This window comes from Drosophila takahashii, chromosome 3R, assembly GCF_030179915.1.
Source record: "Drosophila takahashii strain IR98-3 E-12201 chromosome 3R, DtakHiC1v2, whole genome shotgun sequence".
NCBI lineage: Eukaryota > Metazoa > Arthropoda > Insecta > Diptera > Drosophilidae > Drosophila > Drosophila takahashii.
The window spans coordinates 22,769,246-22,792,289 of NC_091681.1; the positions used below are offsets into that span (position 1 = coordinate 22,769,246).

Genomic DNA, 23,044 nt, shown 5'->3' on the forward strand with positions numbered 1-23,044 from the left:
AAATATTTATTGTTAAAGAAATTATGATAAATTAATAGGCTTTGCAGAAAAAACAAAAGAATTAGACCAATTACGTTGTGGTTGATTATACTAATTGATAGATCATGTGCCTCTTAACAGTCACCTCACGATCCGTCCACGCTCCCATCGGATATGTTAGCTGCTCATTTCACAAACGTTAGTAAATTGCAGCCGGCGCCTTGTTTCACGTCAATGGATTTACAGCTTTTGAGGAAGCCAATAACGGATATAACGGTTAGTCTTGTAATTGTCAAAATATTCAAAAACTTTTTAAGTTTTTATTTTATAAAGTTTATAAAGTTAAGTTTTTTTTTTTTGCTCAAATTAGTATATTCTCCCTTTAATTTTGATTTCAACCGGAAGTGTTGGCAACCCTGAAAAAGGCTTACAAACCGAAAACCGTTAGTTATATGTCTTACCAATTAGCCGGGACGCGAACCACTCAACCAGCGAGCTTTTGCTTCCGGCCACCCAAAGTGGCGGCAAAGTAAAAGTCGCGATCTATCCTACATCTTGGCTAAGGTCAGGCGCCTTTAATGCTCCAAAGTGAACGGATGCAATTACTCAATTGCTCTGGCCTTTGTGCATTGTGTGTCTAATATATACACACATAAATCTGTATGTTTATGCTGGGCCCAAGATAATTAGCTTAGCGCTATTGCCAAAGTGAACAGGTGAACGCTCGCGTGTGGGAGAGAGCGAGAGCTTTAAGAGCGGTTTCTGTGTCTTACCTGCTTAACCTGCTGCTCACGTCTGCTGGTCTTCGTTAGTGGGAGCACGGAGCACTGAGCATTGGGTCTACCAAGCGAACTACCAAATCCCCACTCCGTCAGTCTGCGAGTTCGCCTCAAGCGTTCAACACCTGTGAGCTGCTAAAAAAATATAAATAAATAACTACCAGTAATACCTATTAGCAGGCTCTTAACTCTTAGCCAAAGTGAAAGAAAAGTGGCTGAGAAAAAAGTGAAAAGTTAAGCGGTATGCAAGTGCAGAACCCAGCCCAACCAGATGAGCCCAACCCAACCCACAACAACCCAGCCCATTGAGATTCCGAGCGCAACACACATGCTGCTGTTTTAGCCAAGAGAGTTGCTTTTTGTTTTGGCCACAAGTGGGCCGAGAGGAAGTCTGGAGTGTTTTAGCTGCTTCGAGAGATCGATCGATCGATCGGTGGAAAACCAAACAAAAAGAGTTGATTCGAAAATCGCAAACAAAACAAAGCAAAAGCATGAATCAAACGCAAGTGAATAATTTTCTCAAGTGCTTCCTGCAAATCGATGAGCCCGCCGCCGGCCATTGGACCTCACGTCACGAGGGGGAGGAGCACGACGATCACGATCACGACCATGATGACGAGGAGGATGAGGATGGGAGTGGGGTGCTGGTGGCCAAGGTCACCGCCATGGTGGTTCTATTCTGCGCCAGCGCCATCTGCGGCTCCATTCCCTTCCTGCTGAACCGCTGCTACCGCTGGACGGAGAACCAGACGAATGCCCGCTCCGCCATTGTGGTCAAGTGTCTGCTGTACTTTGGTGGTGGAGTCCTGTTGGCCACCACCTTTCTGCATCTGCTCCCGGAGGTTCAGGAGGTCGTCGAGGAGCTGCAAGAGTGCGGCATCGTCGGTGAGCTAACCTTTCCGCTGGCCGAGCTGCTCATGTGCTGCGGCTTCTTTCTCATGTACTTTATCGAAGAGGCCATGCACACCTATGTCCATCATCACCAGAAGGATGAGGCGGGCGCCGCCTTCGAGCGGGGTCACAGCATACGGAATAGTCACCTGCTGAAACCCACCAGCGAGGGCAACACCACCACCACCGCACCCTCGGCACCACCACCGCCATCTGAGCTGGGAACGCTCTCGGTGCAGAATCTCCTGCAGAGCGACCTGGAGCAGCAGAAGTTCCAAGCTGCCAAGCCACAGAGCCAGGCGAATGGCCATGGACACGGCCATAGTCATGGTCATGGTCATGGTCATAGCCACCTGCCAGTGATCGCGGATGATGCCTCCGCCGGGGACATGCTGGCCTCTTCGCTGCGCGGACTCTTCATCGTTTCCGCCCTGTCGCTGCACGAACTCTTCGAGGGCATGGCCATTGGCCTGGAGAGCTCCGCCAGCTCGGTGTGGTTCATGTTCGGCGCCGTTTCCGCCCACAAACTGGTCCTGGCCTTTTGCGTCGGAGTCGAGCTGATCGTGGCCCGCACCCGGATGACCCTGGCCGTGCTCTATGTGCTGACCTTTGCCGTGGTCAGCCCGCTGGGCATCGGCATCGGGATCCTGATCAATCACGGCCAGGAGACCACCGGTCCCAGCCTGATCTCGGCCATCCTGCAGGGCTTCGCCTGCGGCACGCTCATCTACGTGGTTTTCTTCGAGATCCTCTCGAAGAATCGATCCGGTCTGCGCGCCTATTTGGCCCTATTCGTTGGCTTCCTGGTCATGTTCGGCCTTCAGCAGTTGAGTAAGTATTATCTCTTTTAGGAGAAAAGGGGAGAAAAGGGTTTTGAATATTCAATTTACTTGTTATAACTTATACGACCCTTGGAAAATTTACGGTTATTTTAGCTGTGAGTTGTCAACACTTTTATGGGCTTTTCTTATTACCTAAACTTACAACCGCAGAAAATTAGTGCCAATTTATAAACAAAAAATCAGGTTTAATATATAGGTACTTCAATTCATTTACATGTATATATTTATTAAATCTCTAGACAGCTTAGCTTGATTGTCGATTTAATCCTTTCATGTATTTGCTGATAATTTAGTTACCAGGCTTTGGGGGCAATTAGTGCGACAGTCACCGGGTTTGTCAGTCGAGAGATTCTTCAACCGGAATCGATTCGGGTGAATTGGGAACAGGTTCTATATAGCCGATCCGCTGGACACTGCGTGGTTGGCCTTGTAACAGACCTTGCTGCGATTTATTTTGCATACCCACAGCCAAGAGACGGTGAGTCTGTGTCTGTGTACCTAGCAAACAAATACAAAATCCCGTCCCTGCCATGAAGTCATCTTGCTCAAAATCCGGGGGTTGCCCATGCGAAAAAGCACCGCGAGAAACATCATTCAAATTCGTACGCGCGATGAGCACGGGATATAAATTTAGGAAAAAACGTTTACGCCACAAAAAATGTGATTAACCGAAAGTCGGATAAGTAAATATATGGGCTAGATAAGGGCGGGGACCAAAACGTCCATAAATCATTGCCTAGATCGAGGTGATTGAAATGCGTTCCAGCGGCAACGACTTTCCAAGCTACCATGACGAAAAAGGTTTAGCAATCAGAGTACAACAAGGTGTAAATCATCGTGAGGAAATAGGGTCTGCCCGATAAGGATTGGCATACTTAGCAGTCTAGATTTTTCAATTGATCGTATTATTAACCGAGTTTCACCCTTTTTCGTTACAGCTTCCAGTGGCGGACATGGTCATAGCCACAGCCACAGCAGCTGCTCGTCGTCGTCGGAGGAGGACGCACACGATCACCAAGAGACTGAGACCAGGTCGGGACACGCCCACGACCATGGGCACGACCACGATCACCCGCCCCATCACCACAACCACGCCGAGGAGCTGGCCACTGTCCACAACTACGAACAGCAGCTGCAACTCCTGCGGCAGGTCACCCAAAAGCTGCTTGAAGCACATCCCAAGAAGGACGCCTAGATTTTAAACTGCCCAGCAGAAATTTGATCTAATTAATTGTATATGTATTTATGTAGAAATAAACTGTAAAAATAGTAAAATTAAAAACAAATTATATATAATAATATCATTATTATCATTAATTAGTTATGGGATTTTTTTTATCTTTTTAAGAGGTCCAATATAAAGAGTGGGTTTCCTGTTGCTCAAATTTCTTTACTTGAACTTAGCACTCGGAGTTCGAGTTTTTAATGAGTTTTGCTATTACTGTTATCTGCTTTCAGTAGCCCACGCCGCCCACACTCATAAACATAAAACTTAGTGTAAAGCCAATCAAATTATTTCCGGAAAAATAGTTTTTAAAATTGTATACATGAAATGTAAACAAATATAATTAACTTTTGAGCATTTTTAAAAGGAACTTGTAAGAGCTAAAGAAGGAATCCAACAGAATATTAAAAGTTTTGAAAGTAAATTGTTTTCGAGTAAGTCAACATGTCTATTAGATGGGTATAAGTGATATAGAAAAAGTTTTCCAATGTTGCTTTCAAATCATTCAAATCCATTTTGCACAATTTAGTATTTACACATATATAATATACATTTAACAAAGTCAAGAGATCTTTATTTGCGCTAATCAGATTGATAAATTTCACTTAATTAATAAAATATTTAAATATACCTAAGGAGAGTGTTTGTTAACTTATTGAGCTTATAAAACTCAGAACAAGCTGTCTAAACGTGTTGCAAACATATTTGTGGCATTCTAAACTGGCTTGAAGTTGAATTCTAAAGTTTGATTGCTTTCACGAATTTTTTAGAATACCCGCCATAAAGCGGAATACGTGCCTGGGCATAAAGTTCGCCCCAATCAGATTGCAGCCAGGCCCCGTTTGGGACGCGATTCTCGGCATTGTGAAATTTCAGCACGATATCTCAACAGCGGTTTGCGAATCGTAAAGTGGTCTGGACTGGTGGACGAGGCCTTGTTGCCAGGTCTATGAGCCGTATTCATCATGTGATCGCGTTGTTTTTGTCGCATAGGCCACAATAAATACAATTTCCAACTGATAGCTTCATTGCTTGCGTAAATTTTTAACACGATATCTCCACAAAATGCGCCGACCGGTTTTGGGTTGGCCCCGCTGCTCTTTCTCACCGGACCACTATCTCTCTGTGTGTTTTTTTTTGATAACCAAGATAAGCGAATGTTCTCCGCTCGAGCCAAACTGGCAGCCAGCCCAACATCTCCGTTTTTACCCCCCACCGAACCCCAAAAGGCCCGTGTTGCAGCGGAAATTAGCGCGTCAAGTGTCAAGTGTGAATTTGCCAGGCGGTAAACACGCCTGACAGCCGATGAAAACATCTCGGTGGCTTAATTAGCGCCCTCGGGTGATCTTATTTACATCTGCTGTTGCCGATGCCCATACCGATCTCCATACCGATCCCCATACCGACCCCATACCGATCCCTAAGATGCTGATGACACTGATACCGAAAAGACCCCGAACCCCACCCAGCTGTTTCCAACGGAACTCACCTTATCGGGTCTCCCCACGCCACGCTCTCTCCGCTATCCGTCTCCAGATGTTATCAAGACTATCTCAGCGGAGTGCACACACCTTAAAGTGTTGCAAAATCGCGGGGCTAAAGGCTTAACGGCAAACGGAACAGGTAATCTCTAATATTCTTGCCTGATAGGCAATATTATCATTTGAACTCGAGCTCTTGAACCAAATATACTAGAAGAGTGCCTGCAGTAAATCATATAAAACACTGGTATGCGATAGCCTAAACAAAAGATGTGGACAAAAAATATAACTTTTATGTTCTGACTGAGGTTCTGATAACCGGTAGTGAGTAAACGTAATTTCCGAGTTTGTATTATCGGATTAGAAGAATTAAAACCCTTTCTACTAATTGTTACCAAGAGGGTGCTTAAGATTTTGAAAAGGGGAAGTTAATTTTAGTAAAACTATAAATATTTTTATGAACGTTAACAATAACTAGTTTTTCAGTAATACTGCTGAAAAATTCACTTGGAAACTTCGTGTAAAAAGAACTCTACAATTGTAGAATTCGGAAGAATTCCGTTCAGCCTGAAAGTATGTTCATTTAATTTTTTCAATAATTTCTTCCAGAAATATATATTTGTGATAAAAGTTTATTATTCGCAATTTAATTTGATGCTTTTTTTATAATTGATTTTATATATTAATTTTAAGTTAATTTTATGACATTAATAACGTGGCAGATACAATATATTTGTTCGATTTCAAGCGGGGCTGCTACATAACGTCTTTGGGAATTTGGGTGTGGGTTGGGGTACTTAACAATTACAACGTATCTAGATCGGCATAAATATGGTTTTAGTCTCTAATACACATTAACATTGTTCCTTTAGCATTGGCCAATAAATACAATTTCATTTGGATTCGCTAGAATTATTAAAACTCCTTGCTACGTATACTCAACTAATTTAACTTGTAACCAATTCGCTAAATAATTTATTTAGTTTACGTAGAATTTCGGTACTAAATTTATGTACAAATTAGGTGGCCTAAGAGCTAATTCAAGTGTTCAGCTCTAACTATAAATATTGCAAGCCAAATGTATCAAGGACTGGACTACACACAGTTTGAATAAACAAATCTAAACATAAGTAGATAGATTAAAACACAGTCTTATTTATGTATGAAGAAATCCAATGGGGCGAACCAAGGAGCGGGGTCAGGCAAGCAAGGTACAAAAGGTACGCATAGGATATGTGTGTGGTGTCGGTCACTCGATCCAGCTGTATCTCTAGGCCGCGGATGGAGTCACAGAATGCGTGGGCAAGAATCTGGGCGACTGCTGCAGGGGCTGCTGATTCCAGGGACGCCGCTTCATGTGCGACTGCTGCGAACCAGTCAATCTGGAAACGTTTGAAAAAGGAGTTAGGAGTTGGACCATTAATTCAGTCTGCTCTAACCGACATCACTCACCTGTTGTATTTGGATAGCTTGCGCCGCTTCATCGGAGGCAGTCCGTCCAGGTCCAGTCGGGGCCCTACAAAGGCATAGTTTCCCACTGATCCCGCGAGGGGAGCTGCAAGGATTGGCGGAACAGGAAATTGCGAATACTTAATCAACTTTATAAGCTAGGAACCTTACAGTGCTTTCGTTTGTTGTTGCGGTGCACTTGATTGATGGGCAGCAGCGGAGCACTGGAACCGCTCTCCAGGTGGGACTGGTGTCGGCGGATGCTGCAGCTGCGTCCTCGACAGCCCTTCAGCTGCTGGAGGGCATCGTGCATGTGGGATCTCTCGCCAGGCGTTAGGCTTGCTGCGCGATTTGTCGTTTCGAAGCGATCTTGAAGGAAAGGAAATACAATGAATTATATTAAAAACAAGAGAGAACGCTATAGTCGGGTTCGTGTCCCGACTATCTAATACCCGTCACTCAGCTAAAGGGAGTGTGAGGGAGATGGATATATAATATTTTTTGATTACGCATAACTTTTTAATGAATGGTCCGATTTGAAAAATGTCTTCTACATTTCGATAGTTATAAATATACACAACAAAATTGAATTTATACTTCTCGGTAATCTTTAAAGGTTTGGGCGCTAGACACATTTTAAAATTATGGGCGACTGTGGGCATTAGAGGGGGCGTGGCGCAGGGCTGAAATAAACTTGCGCTGCGCAGGAAGCCCAAGAATATGTGTGGGAAATCTCAACCTTCTATCTTTTGTAGTTTCCGAGATCTCAGCGTTCATACGGACAACAGACAGGATATACACGTTACATACTTTTGCACGAATACAATATACCCTTTTACTCTAGGAGTATTGGAGTATAAATAGTATTGCAAAAGTTTTTACAATGAATTATAATAAAACAAAAATAGTAATGCAAAAGTTTTTCCCCTACCTATAGTCAAGTTATAGAAGGTAATCAGGCCAGTGGTAAACTCGCAGTACAGATAGTTGTGGGTGGCATTGATGGTCCTTAGGCAGGAGTAGGTATTGTTGTTGGCGTTCATGCAGAAGCAGAAGGGACTGTCGTTCCACAGGGGAGCCGTGCGCCAGTGCTGATTGTCGTGCGAGAAGCAGTTCATCTTCTCGGACAGGCACTCCTTCTCCAGACGCGCCTTCTTGATGCGCTTTCGCTCCTTCTTGCGCTGCCGCTCCTCCTTCAGCTTCCTGCGCGCCTCGCGGGCCATTTCCTTGGAGTCCGCATGGCTGGTAAAGAGGTGAGAGATTAGTTAGGAACACCCTTTCCAGACCGAAACCACTTACCTCTCGCCCACATCAGGCTCACAATAGCACTCGGCTCGCGGGGCAAAGCGATGCGACTGCGATTGCTCCACTGAATCAAAGACGTTGGTACTTCCATATCCCGGGAACACCTCCTTCTGGCCAACGTTCGACCTTGGAGTGCTGCCCGTTTCGGTGAAGTAGCTCATGTTGAACTCTGGTCCGGCTCCACCGTCTAGCCCTATGGGATCATTACGCCGTCGGCCATCATTCCTTCGGCTAGCCGCCAATGCCTGCTTGTTGCTCTCCCTCAGCTGCTTCTTCATCTCCTTGAGCTTGCCAATCTTGTCCTTCAGCAGCTTGATCAGCATATCGATCTGGGTTCGCGAGGTCCGCCACGTCTTCTCGTCGTCGTAGATCACATTGGAGCAGTTCACTTTACCCGTGGATGCATCTACAAAGCAGCGATGACCGCCAGACTTTGAATACTTTTCGCCTCGCTCAAAGGAATTAGTACTCGAATTGGAACCGTGCAGCTCGTGCTCATTGAACTTGAGCTCCAGGATCTCCAGAGTGGCTTGTATCTGCTGGATGACCTGGGCAATCGTCTCGTTGCTACTTCCCGACAAATCCCGCTTGCTGCGATGCAGATCTGTCATGTGATCTATGGTCTGGTGGAGATCCAGCAGTTCCTCCATTTCGTCTGGTAAATCGGTGTGGTAAACCTCCCGCTTGTTTCGCCTACGTCCTTGACCATGATGACCCCGCTTGTTCACGCGATGCAAACCGGCGGATGGGGCGCGGATCTTGGTGTAGACCACTCCGTCGGGTGTGAAGCAGGCGCAGTTGCGTTGATACTGCTTCCGTGGCATTGTAGCTAGCTGATGTTCCAACTGAAGCTGAAATTCGATTCATTAATAGAGTGTTAACTATAGGAATTACTTGCTACCCACATGGAACTTGCACTTGTGCTTGCGCCAACGTCCCTCCTCATTGACGCACTTCCACTTCTGACCCGGCAGGCAGTTCTTAAGCAGGGCCGGATCGGAGCACTCCGAGTTGAGGCGCATCATCTTGGTGATGTAGGGGGCCAGGGGAAGATCGTTGTTCTGCTGGAACTCTTGATCGACCAGCTCCTCGTCGGCCTCCTCCGCAGCAGCATCCTCGAGATCATCGTCTTCCAGGGCAGCTGCCGAACTGTCCATGGCATCATCCTCCTCATTGTCCGTATCCTCCTCATCCTCTTCCAACTGATGGCTGGTGGAACTCATCAAGGTGGCGGCAGTGCTGCTAGTGCTGCTACTCGAAATGGTGGTGCTGCTTTCACTGGTTCCATCGAGGAAGTCCTCAAGCAGCGAACTGTTCACCAGCTTCATGTTTCGCCTTTCGATTTGGAGGCGGGCTCGTGACTCGGCTATCTGCTCGGCCGTTTCCCTCCTACCGGAACTTTCGATGAGGAAGCTATCGGGCCAGTTGTCCCGCACAGCGCGGTTCCTGCTCAACAGCAGGGGCAGTATGCTGCGTCCATCCATGTGCTGCGGCGTAGGCACGCCACCCATGTCCAGGAAGGTGGGCGCCAGGTCCACATTCAGCACAATTTCATTTACCCTGCGGGGGTATATATTTAATTAATAGATATATAACTTTCTCTTTAAAACCACTTACACCTTGGAGGCCTGAATGCCCGGTCCACGGATGAGGAACGGCACTCGCACATCGAACTCGAAGGGAAAGCTCTTGCCCTTTATCAGACCAAACTGGCCCAGATGATAGCCGTGATCCGAGGTGTAAACGATATACGTGTTGTCCAGCTCCCCGAGTTCCTTCAGCTCGTTGTAGACCCGCTCCACGGCCACATCGACGCTTTGGAGTGTCTGCAGTCGCTTGGTCATCAGCAGATTGGTGAACCGTTTGTGCACGGGCTGCATGGGTTCGGTGACCCTTAGGATCCACTGCTTGTCCGGATTGGGAGCATGGTCATAGGATGGGGTGCTGTAGGTATTTATTAAATTATATTAAAAGATATATTTATATAAATATATATATCGAGATTTTCTTTACGGTCTCTAAACGATATCTAATTTTTATGACAATATCACACCATTAAAAAGAATTTTTAAAAAAGTTAAAAAAAAATCAATTTTACAGAAGCGAATATGGCTATGCTATTTTTTTGTTTAATTCATTTATAATTTTAAATTACGTGGGGTAAAATATATGTAAAAATACCCAAAAACTATTTTTTTTGCCAAGCTTTCAGATAAAAATAACACCCATAATGGTTCCAGTGCAAAATATAGTCCAAACTTCAATTTCTGCAAATCGGCATTTTTAATCTTTATAAAAAATTAGTATAATGTTCTATTTCTGAAAGTTTCGTCATGGGACCTCCATTACTTTCTGCATAATTTAATAAAACAATAATAAGGAATATAGAAATACTCACTGGTGGGTGGTCACATTGAAGAACAAATGGCTGTACTGCGGAGCAGAATCCTCGGGACCGTGGGGAGCCGGGAAGCTCATGGTGAGCAGGACGGGCTTCCGCTGGTTCTGCTGCTTGGAGGAGCGCAGAAAGGCGATCGAGTCGTTGGCTATCAGATCGGGATAATAATCTTTGGCATAATCAAAGCCATGCTTGATCTTCTGCCCGTTCAGATTGATGCTGTAGTTGTAGTACTTGGAGTTCATGATCAGTCCGCCCCACTCCCGCCACCCCGGCGGTATGTAGGACCCATTGTACTTGTTCAGATACTTGCCAAAGTACCCCGTGCGGTAGCCGGCATTCGAGAGATACGTGGCATAGGAGCGCGTCTCGTGCGTCGCCTGCCACTGGGGACTGGAGCAGTTGTCGTTGTTGGTGAACACCATGTGGTTGTGCACATACATGCCGGTGAGCAGCGACGATCTCGCCGGGCAGCACATGGGCGTGGTGGTGTAGGCGTGTCGGAACTCGGCGCCGCCATCTCTGAGGAGCCGCAGCGTGCGCGGCATGAAGTTTAAAGAGCCCAGCTCCACATCCTGGTCGTCGGTCAGAATGAGTATTATGTTCGGTCGCCGTTCACGGGCCGAGTTCGAGTCCCGCGAGAATCTCTTGGCCGAATGGCTGCGTTTGTGGGCATGGCTATGCGATCCGTGCTCCTTGCCGAGCACATGGAGCACAAAGAGGAGGAGTACCAGGCCGCCAATGGCCAGGCGCAAACTGGAATGCTGCTGTCGCATCATCCTGGTTTTGGTTGAGGAGGAAGTAGCAACCGTAAATCCTGGACGCTATTTAAGCGTCTCGGTAGCCGTGCTCAAAACTTCTTCATGGTTTTGTGACCTGCAAAAGAGATGATAGAGGCTTACTTTTAAGATTTACATTTAAGATGGAGTATTTGCTTAGCCAAAATGTGGAAATTATTTCGCTTGCCCTCCGCGTTTTAAGCCAACTCAACCATCTTTTAGGACCTGATTTCGGCTGCCTTTTTTTTTTTGCAGCTGCTTTGCACTCTGCAGCTGCTTTGCCTGCCTCGAAATTTCATGCACCGGTTGACCTCGACGACGGTGCCTCGACTCGAGTGCCCTTGCCACCAAATATTTGCCAAGATTGTTTGCCCAAAAAGCGGCGAAGAAGCGACAAATCAGAGCGATGCACATTTTGTCCACTTATCAGCAAATGTCGGCTACTGTCAGGCTGTTCCACCCACCACCCACCTACCCACCTAGCCACCCACCACCTGCCTTCCGGTGAAGTGTATTTGCGTCCTTGCTGAAATTTATGTGCCACTTGCCTTGCCGTTAAGTGAAAACTGCATTCGCAGTGCCTTTTCCCTTATCCTCTGGCAAATCCACGTAAATTTTCTTGTGCGGTTTATGGCTGTTTGGCATTGAGCTGCCAACCCAAAAGCCAAACCAACCACCCACTCAACCTGCACATCCCGAGTTGGGCGGAAATAAAGAGGTTTACTGGGGCCGTTTAAGTGTGATTTATGTGGTCGCAGTGCCGCTGTTTGTTGTACAGTAATTTCCACCCAGGGAACTAGCCTTCCACACCACCACCTTTGAGACTTCTTCAAGACTCAGACACCGTGGAAGCTCCAGTTAGTCAAGACCTTCTGCATTCGGCAGGGCACTTAGCGCTTTGACTCGACCTTGACGTGTGCTAAGCGATTCGGTAACAAAAGAAGAATGATCGCACTCTCAAGCGAATCTCGTTATCCGAGGCTGAACTTTAAGTTAGCAGCCTCTCTCCGCGCTTCTCAAAAAACCAGCTAAACGTTTCGTAGCTCTCTGTGCTTTTCAAAAGAGTAAAACACATTACTGCTCTCTGCTCTTCACAACATAACTTAAATTTATTTAAATAGTTCACCTCCCTGGTGAAACTTCTTTTTCCATTTTTCACTCCAGTCCCCAGCTGCCCTGCCCAGTCTGCAATTTCTCATTTCAAGCTTAACTGTTGCACAACCGCAATAACTTCCTGCACAAAAGTTTTGGGAGTGGAGTTTGAATTTGACATGCCCAGACAAAAACCAAACTGTTGTTAAATATGCAACACAAATAAGGCCAGCAAAAAAAAGCAGAAACCTGGCAGCAACGAGACGATGCAGGTTGCACCACAAATAGCTGATAGATGGAGATGCCCAACATCCGGCGCGCTGGATGCAAGATGAATTGGTATATAGCTGCTTGGTGGATGGATCTGGATATGGATGGCTAGGAGCCAACTCAATGAGCCACTTGAGCGCGGCACAATAGAGAAAGCCTCCCACTCTTTAACCAACCAGCCAGCCAGCCATTTCCATCGCAAATGCAATATTTTGCCAGGCATTTTATTTATTTATGCTCAATTATGCTGCGTTCTCCCCTTTCTCAATCGCAATCGAAATGTAGCAGAATTGCCGTCGCAATTGCAGGGCCAACTTGGGTGCAGAACACAAAAAGATGGAAAGCCAACTGAAGTGCATCCATTGTGAAAGCAGCTGGAAACCCTCCGCATCCACTTGACTGACGAACGAAGCTTCCTTGTTTCTCCAAGGCTGTTTTCGGATGGTCTGATGGCTGGACCAACTGCAGCTTGGAGCAAACCTGGGAACAAGTTTGGGTCAGCCCCGGCCCTAAAAAAGGAAACATGTTTCTTGGTCTCTTGGTTTCTTGGCAAACAGACGCCCGAGTCTGGCTTTTTTATTTTTTCCTGTGCGGCATCTTCCTGTCGCCCGCTGACAGACGTCACGCATGCTCAGATGGCATCGGGATGGGGGGGTTTCGGTGCTGAAGGAGCCGCGGGCAGGAACAGGGTCTGGACCACAGTGAACGTGTTCCCGACTTGGCAACACCAGCAAACTTGTCTCACCAAAACCAAAGCCAAAGGAGCCAAGAGTTTGGCGGCTTGCAGGGAGGATGAAAGCCAACACGATTTCCTGATTCATTCATGAATTTCATGACTCTGCTCTTGTGTCCTGCTCCCTTGCTCCCCGATTCTTCAGTCTCAGATTCTCCAATTCCATCTTCTGCAGACTCAAATCGTGCCTGTTGCTAGGTGATCATAAAATTTTATTGCCAACATTTTACATTTTTCCCCAAAGGTTACAACGTTTTCGCTTTTTTGGTATTTTTATAAGTCTGGCATCTGTAGACTCACAAGTTCGTATAAGGTACCAAGTTAATTCTTAGTTTAAAAGAATCTTTGTGACATTATTACAAAGTGATTTGTAAGCTGATCCCCAATCTGCATATTATTCTACGCCAGATTTGCAAAGTTGTCTTGACTCGTCGACCAGTCGAGCGCAATAAAAGTAATTAATTTTGAAGTCTCGCCAAGACAAGTGACAATCCCAAATGGCATATCAAATACTGCGATGTATCTTATCCAGCGGACAAAATGATTACACCAGGCGACGTGAAAACAGAAGTCGAGGAGGAAAACCAGAGCCGGCAGAAAAGGAAAGCCATCAGATATCGCGGGGAAGCATTCAATTAGTTGTGAATATATATATATCTCGGCTAGCTGAGACTCGAAGTTCATGCGAGAGTGCAGGCTCCTGGGACTTATGAATATGCAAAAAGATACTGGCCAGGCACAAATTATAAATTCTGCGTTATCTGCGCTGCATTGGCCAGTTCCTGGCTATGAATGATTGCCTCGGATTGGATCGGTTCGGAGCAGCGACTCATTAGCCGGGCATGTCGACGAGACTCAAGTGAAGCTGGAAACAGGCAGTCCAGGGTCCAGAGTCCATGGGTATTTGCAAATGTGGAGCAGCGACTGCGTAGGCCGAACCCCTGACAAGACCAACTTTGCGCTTAATTATGCAATTAACAAGGCAGCCAGGCGGCTAGGGATTGGGTCTGACATGTGACCAGTTGATGCCTTCGCCGAGTCAATTTAACGCTTAACTAACTATTTAAAAGCTAACTCATGCTCGTCTGTGGCGAATGCAGCATGGAGTGGCATGGAATGGAGCAACTCCCACTCGCTTCGGAGTGCAGCGTCTTCTTTACTTGCTGCTCCGGCTTTTCCTCTTCGATTTATGCATATTTAATGGGTAGCCCAAAAACCTAAACCGTAACGCCTACAGTATTTTGAAGAACCACAGACCGCTGGGGGGAGTTGGAGTGTCAGGAGTCGACTTGCGGTAAGCCAATTTGCGTTCTCGGCTCACTCAACTCACAAAACCCCAACATGTTGTGACACTTTTGTAATGGACTTGAAATATTTAAGCTCGCTTTGGCCTGACACCTGAGAATATTAAGGGGAAGCCGATTATGAAGGATGCATTAAGGAAAAGTCGAGGTGTTTATTATTTAGAATGGTTTGAAGTGCTCCTTAAATCTACTTGACAGTATTTTTGAGGCAGAAAATTATAAGATAATGCGCACACTTCATGGCATTAAAATAACACTGTCCCGAATGAATACAAAACTCGGGAAAGCAAAAGATAATTTGCGAAAAAAAGAGCACAATGTGAATGACTTTGAGGCACGTTCCGAAATCGGTCAGACGACAAGTGTTAGACGAGGAAGCCAAGAAAACGAAATAAAAATAAAAAATCAAAATATATAGATATACGAAAGATCCCGGCGGATCGGAGTGGGTTAGGAACGATTTGTTAATGGATATAAAAAAGCAAATGTCGTGAGTGAGTGCTTGTAGCGGAACATATTTAAATCGTGTTCCGCCGTCGCAACAATAAATTTCAATGGCAACAAATAAATCTTTCCACTTTTTGCGTGTCTGTTTGTCATTCGGTCATTTTGTCGGAATTATAACAGCAGGGAGAGTGGCCAGCCAAGTGTCGAGATTCACGTTTAGCTCGATTAATGGATCATTCCCATGGGGGCAACGCCCTGGGAAGGGCTCTCTCTTAAAGGCTTCAATTGACTTTATCGCCCCGCCGCATTACCAAATGAATATTTATTCCTTTTTAATAAAGTAGCAGCCAAATTTGTTTTTTATTCAAGCGCATATCTGTCTGCCGTTATTTTGTAATGGAATCTCTGGCAATTTGTTTTACACACATTTCAGTAATTTATTTTGCAGCTGCTGGCGAAAAATGAAAAAAAAAAAATCCTAAAAACAAGAATTTATGCAATTAACTCAATTACAAGTTATGGTCAGAAGGCCTGACCAGTATTTCCAAATTGCTTCAGCAAAGGTTATAAGTTATTCTATGGCAGGTATTAGTAGAAACCCATACATATATCAGGTAGAAAAAAACCTTACAATTGCTCTATTAAAGCTGTCCCACAACTTCCTGCTGCCCCATCATAAATAATTTCGCACTCCTGTTGTTGTGGCATAAACAAATCAACTCAAATTGTGACCCACTTAGCCATTTTCCACTGCAGCACACACTGCCGGCAAAAAGTCAGCCAACGGCAGCAAAAAGTGTCCTCCACTTCACTCGACCAAATGGCTATTTAGGCTTTTGCCAGGCAAAATTGTTGCCTGACATTTGCATATAACAGATACCTTTTGGGGGTGGCGTGGTCTGAATTTCCTTGGAAATCGATTTCACCTCAAGAGACAATTACGTACATTTACCTTTCTTATCGCTAGAAAAAACCCCTTATCAGTTTGTAGCCCAAACAAATAATGAAGACTCCCGAAAAAAAACTATTTTTAGCAAACGAATTTTAGCAAATTAAACAAACAATCCGCCTCTCCCCCATCACAATTGTTTCCATCTTCCCCGTTCTCATTGCCGTCAAGGTCTGGCCCCAAACCGAGTCGCACCCGAAATAGAAATTCTAGCGAAAATGTTAAACATTCTCTTGACATATCAGAAGAATTTTCTGTTGTCGTCACCGCAGTTCGCGATTCAATCCGCAAATAGTGGCTGCAGTAAGGCCTCCAGGCCACCGGCCAATTCAAAGCTGATGACACACAAAACGGCGAATAATTAAAATAATAATAATAATGCGGAGGAGAAACCCGCTCACCTTGGACCAAATGGACGACAGTGGTCAAAAACAAAAACACACACACTCAAAATATGAGGGCTGTGGGCAGGCCGTAAATCATAACCGACATTTTTGGGCGGGACGAGGGCGTGGGGCAAGGCTCTCTCGGTCTGGCTCCAATTCGCTTTCGAAGAATCGGCTTTCAAGAATGTGAATCATTAAAAAAGAACTGAAAAAAGAACCAGGATGAAGACGACGACGGCTGACTCAGTGGACTTCAGCTGGGGCTCAGCTTTCAGCGCCGGGCGTCAAACGGAAGCCGCATTAGTTGCACACTCTCGAAGCCCCGAAATCTGGAAGGTGCTCCCTCTTATATAAATATGTGTATATAGGATCAGGTTGTATGCCCTCAGAGACACGAGTACGCTGGGAAGTGGATTCTGATTTCGATTTCTAATTAATTAATAAGGTTGTAGAAGGGAGACAGGACGGAACATTCCTTTTCGGAATATTCAAATAAATCAAAAATACGATTCTCACTTATTTCTATTTACAGGAATATACATAGGCCCGCTGGAAAGCTGTTGTAGTTTATTGCCTTCCCACATTTTGTATTTCAAATTTCTTTAAAGTTCAAAGATCGTCATTATTTTCTGAATGTTTGCCAAATACATGAACGAGAATTATTGTAACCTTGACGTATGTCATATACGCCTCGTTGGCATCGTTGCGATATTAAATTGTATTATTATACTGTTTCGGAGACCCGAACGTCATAAAAATTAAAATTCAAAAAGATATTAAGGTAATTATTACACTCGCGTCCTGACCAACGACATTTTTGTTTTTTCACCTCACCTATAAGAGAAAACTTCCGCCATTCAAAACCGGCAGCTGCAATAAGTCTTTGTAAAATTGATGTGGAATTATAAGACATGCAAGTGTCAACATACATTTTTGCAACTGTCAGAAATTGTGACAGGCTAAAGAGTGCAAAATGAATTTTACAGATTTATTTTTGTGTCTTCATAAATGCGCTTTTAAAATAGGGGACACATTTAAACCTTACTGAGAAGCTAATGGCTGTTTGGTTTTAAATGGGGATGTGGTTTATATATACACTGGTTTGTATATCGACGCCAAGCACTCGTAATCAGTAGTTCGACGCGAGAAATTCAGCGGCCGAAATAGCTCAGTTGGGAGAGCGTTAGACTGAAGATCTAAAGGTCCCCGGTTCAATCCCGGGTTTCGGCAAAAACTTTTTTTGTGACTATAATTTTTTTCGGAAAAATATGTTCATATTCTGGCCATAATTTATCATAATTCGTATATTCAATGGAACTTAAAAATAAATTTACTTTATTATAAATTTAAGCTTTCGGATGACAAGTTTACTTCTGCTAATATTTGCAAAAGGATTCTTGGTTTGTTATCCTTTTTCTGGGAATAATTTGAAAATCGGAACCTTTGAAACCGCCCCAACATGTGTTTCCGTGGTGTAGTGGTTATCACATCCGCCTAACACGCGGAAGGCCCCCGGTTCAATCCCGGGCGGAAACATGAATAACTAATGAACTTTTTTTTTACCTAAATAATTTTATTGAAGATACATTTTATAAACAGTATGAGAATGGACCTAATCATAAGCCGAAATAGCTCAGTTGGGAGAGCGTTAGACTGAAGATCTAAAGGTCCCCGGTTCAATCCCGGGTTTCGGCAATAATCTTTTTGTACAACTCAAATTTCTTTATAAAAATATACATTATAGAAAAAATTTAACGTATCTAAAAATAGATTTTACTCACAAGTGCAGTCTTTCTTTCCCTTTCAATTTTTTTAAGTCAACAAATTTTAACTAAAGTTATATCAGAAAGAGCAGCGGCTGTTTTTGTCCTTTTCCTGATTTTATTTAATATCCTTTGAAAACGGAAAGCTTTTAAGCCACCCCAACATCCGTTTCCGTGGTGTAGTGGTTATCACATCCGCCTAACACGCGGAAGGCCCCCGGTTCAATCCCGGGCGGAAACATGAATGGGCTAATTTTTTTGGACCTCTTCGAAAGATTAAAAATTTATCCACTGAGTTAAATGTCACTTTGTCGTTCCCTTCTTACTGTGAAAATCTAAAAGTAAACCTGAGACCTCCCCTGGCGATCTCCCTTGGATCAGCAGAATGCCTACATCTTCATCGTGGCCGCGCACCTACCTCAACTGGAAGCGGGTGCTGCTTCTCTCGCTGAAGTGCGTCTACTTTATGCTGGTGGTGAGGTTCAGCCAGAAGTGCATGGAGATGTCCGTTAAGAGCAAGCTGGCCCAGAGGCAGGGCAGAAATGTACGAGAGGGATCGCCGGGCAGAGGACTCAGAGTACTCACTTGATGGTCACATGACGATTCCTATATGTGTCCCATTTGGAGGAGCGGTGAAGCCGTTGAATAAACGACAGTTGGGCAATGTCTGTGCGCTGTCTTAATACGTTTTTATTAGCCAAGAGATTCGCGTCGGGCTGTCGGCCAGAGTAATTAGACTCCATTAGTGGGCTGGCAGACTAGACATCTGCATGAATAACAAAAAATACATATTCGAATTGACAATGTTCAAAATGAGTTGAATGAGTTGGAATGTGTAGGGAAACTGGCTTGAATAAACAAGTGTACTGACGTAAAACTCAGTCGAACCAGAAATGGTGATGGAAAACGAATCGAGTAAATGAGTACACGAACAACTCAGACGAATTTATTCGAATCCATTCGAGTTCTTACATGACGTCATAAGGGCAAAATGGAAAATTAAATTTGTTTTGAAATACTTACATAAATATTTGGTTTTTTGTCTTTTTTTAAATTACAAATCTACCTTTAGTTTTAGCTCGCCACTGAATCCAACCATGCCATTTTCATATTTAAATCCTAAGAATTCGCGGACCAAGGAGGAGAAGTATAAAATAGTGTAGTGAAGAGGCAGAAAGGAATGGTCTTCCTCCTACCGCAAATCCTAAGAATTCGCGGACCAAGGAGGAGAAGTACAAAATAGTGTAGTGAAGAGGCAGAATGGAATGGTCTTCCTTGGACCGCAACTTCTTAAGAATTTATCTAACAAACTCCAGGATGACAATACTAAGAAGTCGCGGTCCAAGGAAGACCATTCCTTTCTTTATCTGTGGCGATAGAGGCGGATCTTTTGGTTCTGGGATATGTTCATAAAACTAATTGTTTTTCCATATTTTTTTTTAATTCTCGTGGATTTTTGCATGTGTTTTGAGTTTAAACTAAGGGGAGCTTGGTAATTTCGAAAATAAGAAATCACAAAAATACTTATTTATAGACATACATATATGTATATCAAAACAAATTTAATTTTCTATTTTGCCCTTATGACGTCATATAAGAAAATCGAATGGATTCGAATAACTCGAATGATTTCAGCCTATTCAAATATGACATTCTGTTTTTCGTTATCACTCGTTTAACTCTAGGCCTTTTCTGTCATACTCTATACGGACCAAGATGCAATCCATTCTAGTCATAGTGTGCTGAGCATTTACTCAACTCTATTCTATTCGAATGGAATCATTTCAAAGCCTGTTTGATTCCAGTCATGCAGATGTCTATGGCAGACGTCGCTACAGTGCTACAGAAATTTATGCAAAGTGCTTGCGAGCCATGTGCCACTCCAGATCTATCTCCATCTCCACAGCCATCTACCCATATCCGTAGCCACATGTTGGCGCTCATAATTTTTACGCCATTAGACAACTTTGTGCATAAACTCATTAAAATGTACTTGAATCCCTCGAAACGAAATGGAGATGGAGATGGCAATGCTGATGCGGCTGGATCTGGAGCTGTGACGGCGTCCCGTTTGGCTAATTTGTCGAGCTGCCTCAAATGACGAGGAACAGGCAACACAGTCTGTCTCCACTTCCCCTTTGGTATCCATAAGCACATCTATAGACATGTGGCGCGATTTGACAGTTTGAGGCGCAACAAGATAGATTGACTCGCAAAGATGCTGGCTCGGTTGTAATAAAGTGGAGTGTGGATGGAAATGGCAATGTCAGTGCAGACATTACGCAATTTGAGACAACTCAACCAAACACTCGAGTGTGGCCCGCCCCTGGGATGATTATGGGTATGATTATGAGCCCGATGAGTTGGGTTCCCGTCTTGCTCTCTTGAAAATATTGCTGCTAAACATAATGAAGGCGCTAGACAGGCGTTGTGGAGTCGTCACGCATTACTTGGGTGTACGCAGTTAGGTCTTAGATAGATTGGAAAATGGGTGGCCAAGCAGAGTCTGGTCTTAGTCTAAAACATCTAATTAAGGCCTTATGACAGTTGGTCTAAAATCAAGCAAGTGTCATAAAGGATTAGGACCTCTAGTAATTTTAAAGAAATACATAAAGGTCTGAAAAGTATATGTACCTCAAAATATAAATTATCTTATCCACGAAACTTTTTTTTAAGGAAGTCCCACAACATATTTCTATGTAAAACTGATCAAATCCACATTAGGTAAAAATAAATTTTTGATTATCAGTCATTCCCTTATCAGGCACCTGGGGGGTAGTAAATTCAGGAGCAATTTAATCAAATGATATATGAAAACTATTTTTATTCTGCCCCACCTTGTTGCTCACCCCAAAAAGTCCCCACTGTGACTGATCGTGAATCACAGCCAAGGCCAAGCGGCCAATTGAATCGAGTCGAATCGAGTGAAATCGCCGAAGACACAAGATACAAGTATCTATAAACTGATTACAATGTCATTTACTTATCGGCTAGATATCAGTATCGCGAAATTCGGACAACGACATTTGGCTGATTTAAAAACGATTGTGGGCAAATAGTGGGCCGCAGTAACGAAAGAGCTAGCGAACGAAACCTGTCGACTTTTTAACAATGAGTGGAATGCAAACCACAAATGTGGGTGCAAATCCCAATTCCCCGATCCCAATGGAGACCATCGTCATCGCATCCGCACCACCGCCAGAGCCCAGAAAACCAGCTGTTATCGTTAATCGCAGTGGATACTTTTCCCGAATCAATAGGCAAAATATTACGCCCTATGCAGGTGAGAAAATGGGCATATACCATAAGGGAAAATCCACTAATCGACGGCTCTTCCTACCACAGTTTTCTTCCTTTTTATCTATGGCGGCATGGATTTTGCCGCCAGTTTGGGCTGGAATGAGACCTACAGCGTCCTCCTGTTCACGGAGTACTCGTACTGTTGGTTCATAGGAGTCGTTATTGGAGCTCTGGCCGCTGCTCTCACCATGACTTTCCTGCCCAAGCAGGTCTACTATGTGAGTAGGGATTACTAAGACGATATGAAGCTCAGATTGAGCAGTTTAATGTGAGAATTTTAAGAGATATTAATACCGATGTTCTCTATAACAAAACTTTATCGGTTTAAGTGATTTTCGCAAAAGTTCCTTCATTATTATTCTTACACCATTCATGACCGAAGGAACCTTTAATCAATGCAGTTCGGAAATTTTCTATATCATTCCCTTTTTTTCAGGTCTTTGGAGGACTAATGCAGCTTACTGGCTCCATAATATTCACAGCTGCTCCCGAGGACTACGCAGCCTGTTTGGCTGCCCGCTATTTGGCCGGCTTGGGCATTGGCCTCATCACGGTGCCCTTCCTGATCCACAACGCCGAGGTGGCTCCCAGAAACTTTAGAGCAGTCAGTGGCGCCACAGAGCAGTGCGGCCTGTCCTTGGGCATTGTCGTTCAAGTGGTCTTCACCACGGAATGGGCTTCGATAGTGGGATCCACACCCAACCTGGTACACGGCATCATTGGGATCGTAATCTCTCTGATTGGTCTGGCGATGACAGGCCTGGCGGTGGAGTCACCCATCTTCTACCTGCGTCGAAACCAGGAGACTTTGGCGCGGAGGAGCCAGGAGAAGCTACTTGGTCACGCCCCGGGTGGCGTGAATGCGGCTCTGGAGGAGGCCAGGAAGTATGTGGCGGAGAGCGATAGTCGGAGCCTGGGCGAGGATCTGGTGGCCTCCGTGATGCCCTTCCTGAAGATGCTCTTCTTCCGCTGCTTTGTCGCCTTCTCCTTCTCCCTGCCGCTCACCATATCGATCATCAGCAGCACCGCAGTGGCGGAGCGATCCCTCAGCGCTTGGCCAATGTACCTGTTTGGAGTGCTCCGTTCGATCTCCGTCATGGTGGCCCTGTGCTGCGTGGACTCATTCGGTCGCAAGGCTGTCTCACTGGTGGGCCTGCTCGTTATGGCCGGAATGAGTCTGGGCCTGGCGGGGATCTATGCCGATTTGGCCAACATAAGCAGCGGTTACTACATGACCCAGGCCACTAATATCGCTCTGGCCTTCCAGGCTTTCGCCGGATTCTTCATCTGCAGCTCATCCGCTTACATGGGCGAGGCCTTTCCCCTGCGACTCAAGTCGGCTTGCGTAGGATTTATCGTCATCATGGAGCAGATCATCCACGTCATCGTAATCGCCTGCGTCAGTCCTGTGCCCAGCCAGCATTTCCTTTTCCAGTACTTTTTGGCCACAGGCATTATCATGCTGGTGGGAGTGATTTTCTTTGCCGTCTCCATGCCGGAAACAAAGAAAATGACACTCCGACAGGCTAACCACCGTTTCCAGGGGTGGTACGACATAAAGATCTATTAGGCGTTTGGATCCTGACTGGAAAACACTCATTGTACTTGTTCAAATTTTCGTTTTTTATTTGCTAGTGTAGGTTAATAAAATTGTATTTTTAAACAAATTAAG

The 23,044-nt window shown here is 44.8% G+C and overlaps 4 protein-coding genes and 4 non-coding genes across 8 annotated transcripts in view; 7 read left to right on the forward strand and 1 right to left on the reverse strand.

The window, feature by feature from the left end:
- The first annotated feature begins 346 nt into the window (after positions 1-346).
- Zip89B (Zinc/iron regulated transporter-related protein 89B) lies at positions 347-3,751 on the forward strand. The gene is made up of 2 exons (XM_017149017.3): positions 347-2,480; positions 3,430-3,751. The coding sequence occupies exons 1-2, from the start codon at positions 1,250-1,252 to the stop codon at positions 3,684-3,686; spliced, it is 1,488 nt and encodes a 495-aa protein (XP_017004506.2). The 5' UTR covers positions 347-1,249; the 3' UTR covers positions 3,687-3,751.
- Positions 3,752-5,813: 2,062 nt separating this feature from the next.
- Positions 5,814-23,044, reverse strand: part of Sulf1 (Extracellular sulfatase Sulf1) — a 32,435-nt gene continuing 15,204 nt past the window's right edge. Inside the window, exons 3-10 of the mRNA XM_044394014.2 lie at positions 10,350-11,225; positions 9,569-9,895; positions 8,857-9,511; positions 7,946-8,802; positions 7,578-7,888; positions 6,818-7,015; positions 6,650-6,752; positions 5,814-6,579 (exon numbers count right to left, since the gene is read on the reverse strand). Coding sequence (XP_044249949.1) covers positions 6,468-6,579; positions 6,650-6,752; positions 6,818-7,015; positions 7,578-7,888; positions 7,946-8,802; positions 8,857-9,511; positions 9,569-9,895; positions 10,350-11,128 — 3,342 coding nt within the window. The 5' untranslated portion in view covers positions 11,129-11,225 and the 3' untranslated portion in view covers positions 5,814-6,467. The remainder of the gene's footprint in view (positions 6,580-6,649; positions 6,753-6,817; positions 7,016-7,577; positions 7,889-7,945; positions 8,803-8,856; positions 9,512-9,568; positions 9,896-10,349; positions 11,226-23,044) is intronic.
- TRNAF-GAA (transfer RNA phenylalanine (anticodon GAA)) lies at positions 17,467-17,539 on the forward strand. Its single transcript has one exon. It is a non-coding gene; the product is annotated as a tRNA-Phe (tRNA).
- TRNAV-AAC (transfer RNA valine (anticodon AAC)) lies at positions 17,773-17,845 on the forward strand. Its single transcript has one exon. It is a non-coding gene; the product is annotated as a tRNA-Val (tRNA).
- Positions 17,932-18,004, forward strand: TRNAF-GAA (transfer RNA phenylalanine (anticodon GAA)). Its single transcript has one exon. It is a non-coding gene; the product is annotated as a tRNA-Phe (tRNA).
- Positions 18,241-18,313, forward strand: TRNAV-AAC (transfer RNA valine (anticodon AAC)). Its single transcript has one exon. It is a non-coding gene; the product is annotated as a tRNA-Val (tRNA).
- Positions 18,359-18,740, forward strand: LOC108062394 (uncharacterized). Its single transcript, XM_017149050.3, has one exon. The coding sequence runs from the start codon at positions 18,458-18,460 to the stop codon at positions 18,659-18,661; it is 204 nt and encodes a 67-aa protein (XP_017004539.1). The 5' UTR covers positions 18,359-18,457; the 3' UTR covers positions 18,662-18,740.
- On the forward strand, positions 20,890-23,023 carry LOC108062393 (glucose transporter GlcP). The gene is made up of 3 exons (XM_017149049.3): positions 20,890-21,355; positions 21,418-21,590; positions 21,809-23,023. The coding sequence occupies exons 1-3, from the start codon at positions 21,184-21,186 to the stop codon at positions 22,940-22,942; spliced, it is 1,479 nt and encodes a 492-aa protein (XP_017004538.2). The 5' UTR covers positions 20,890-21,183; the 3' UTR covers positions 22,943-23,023.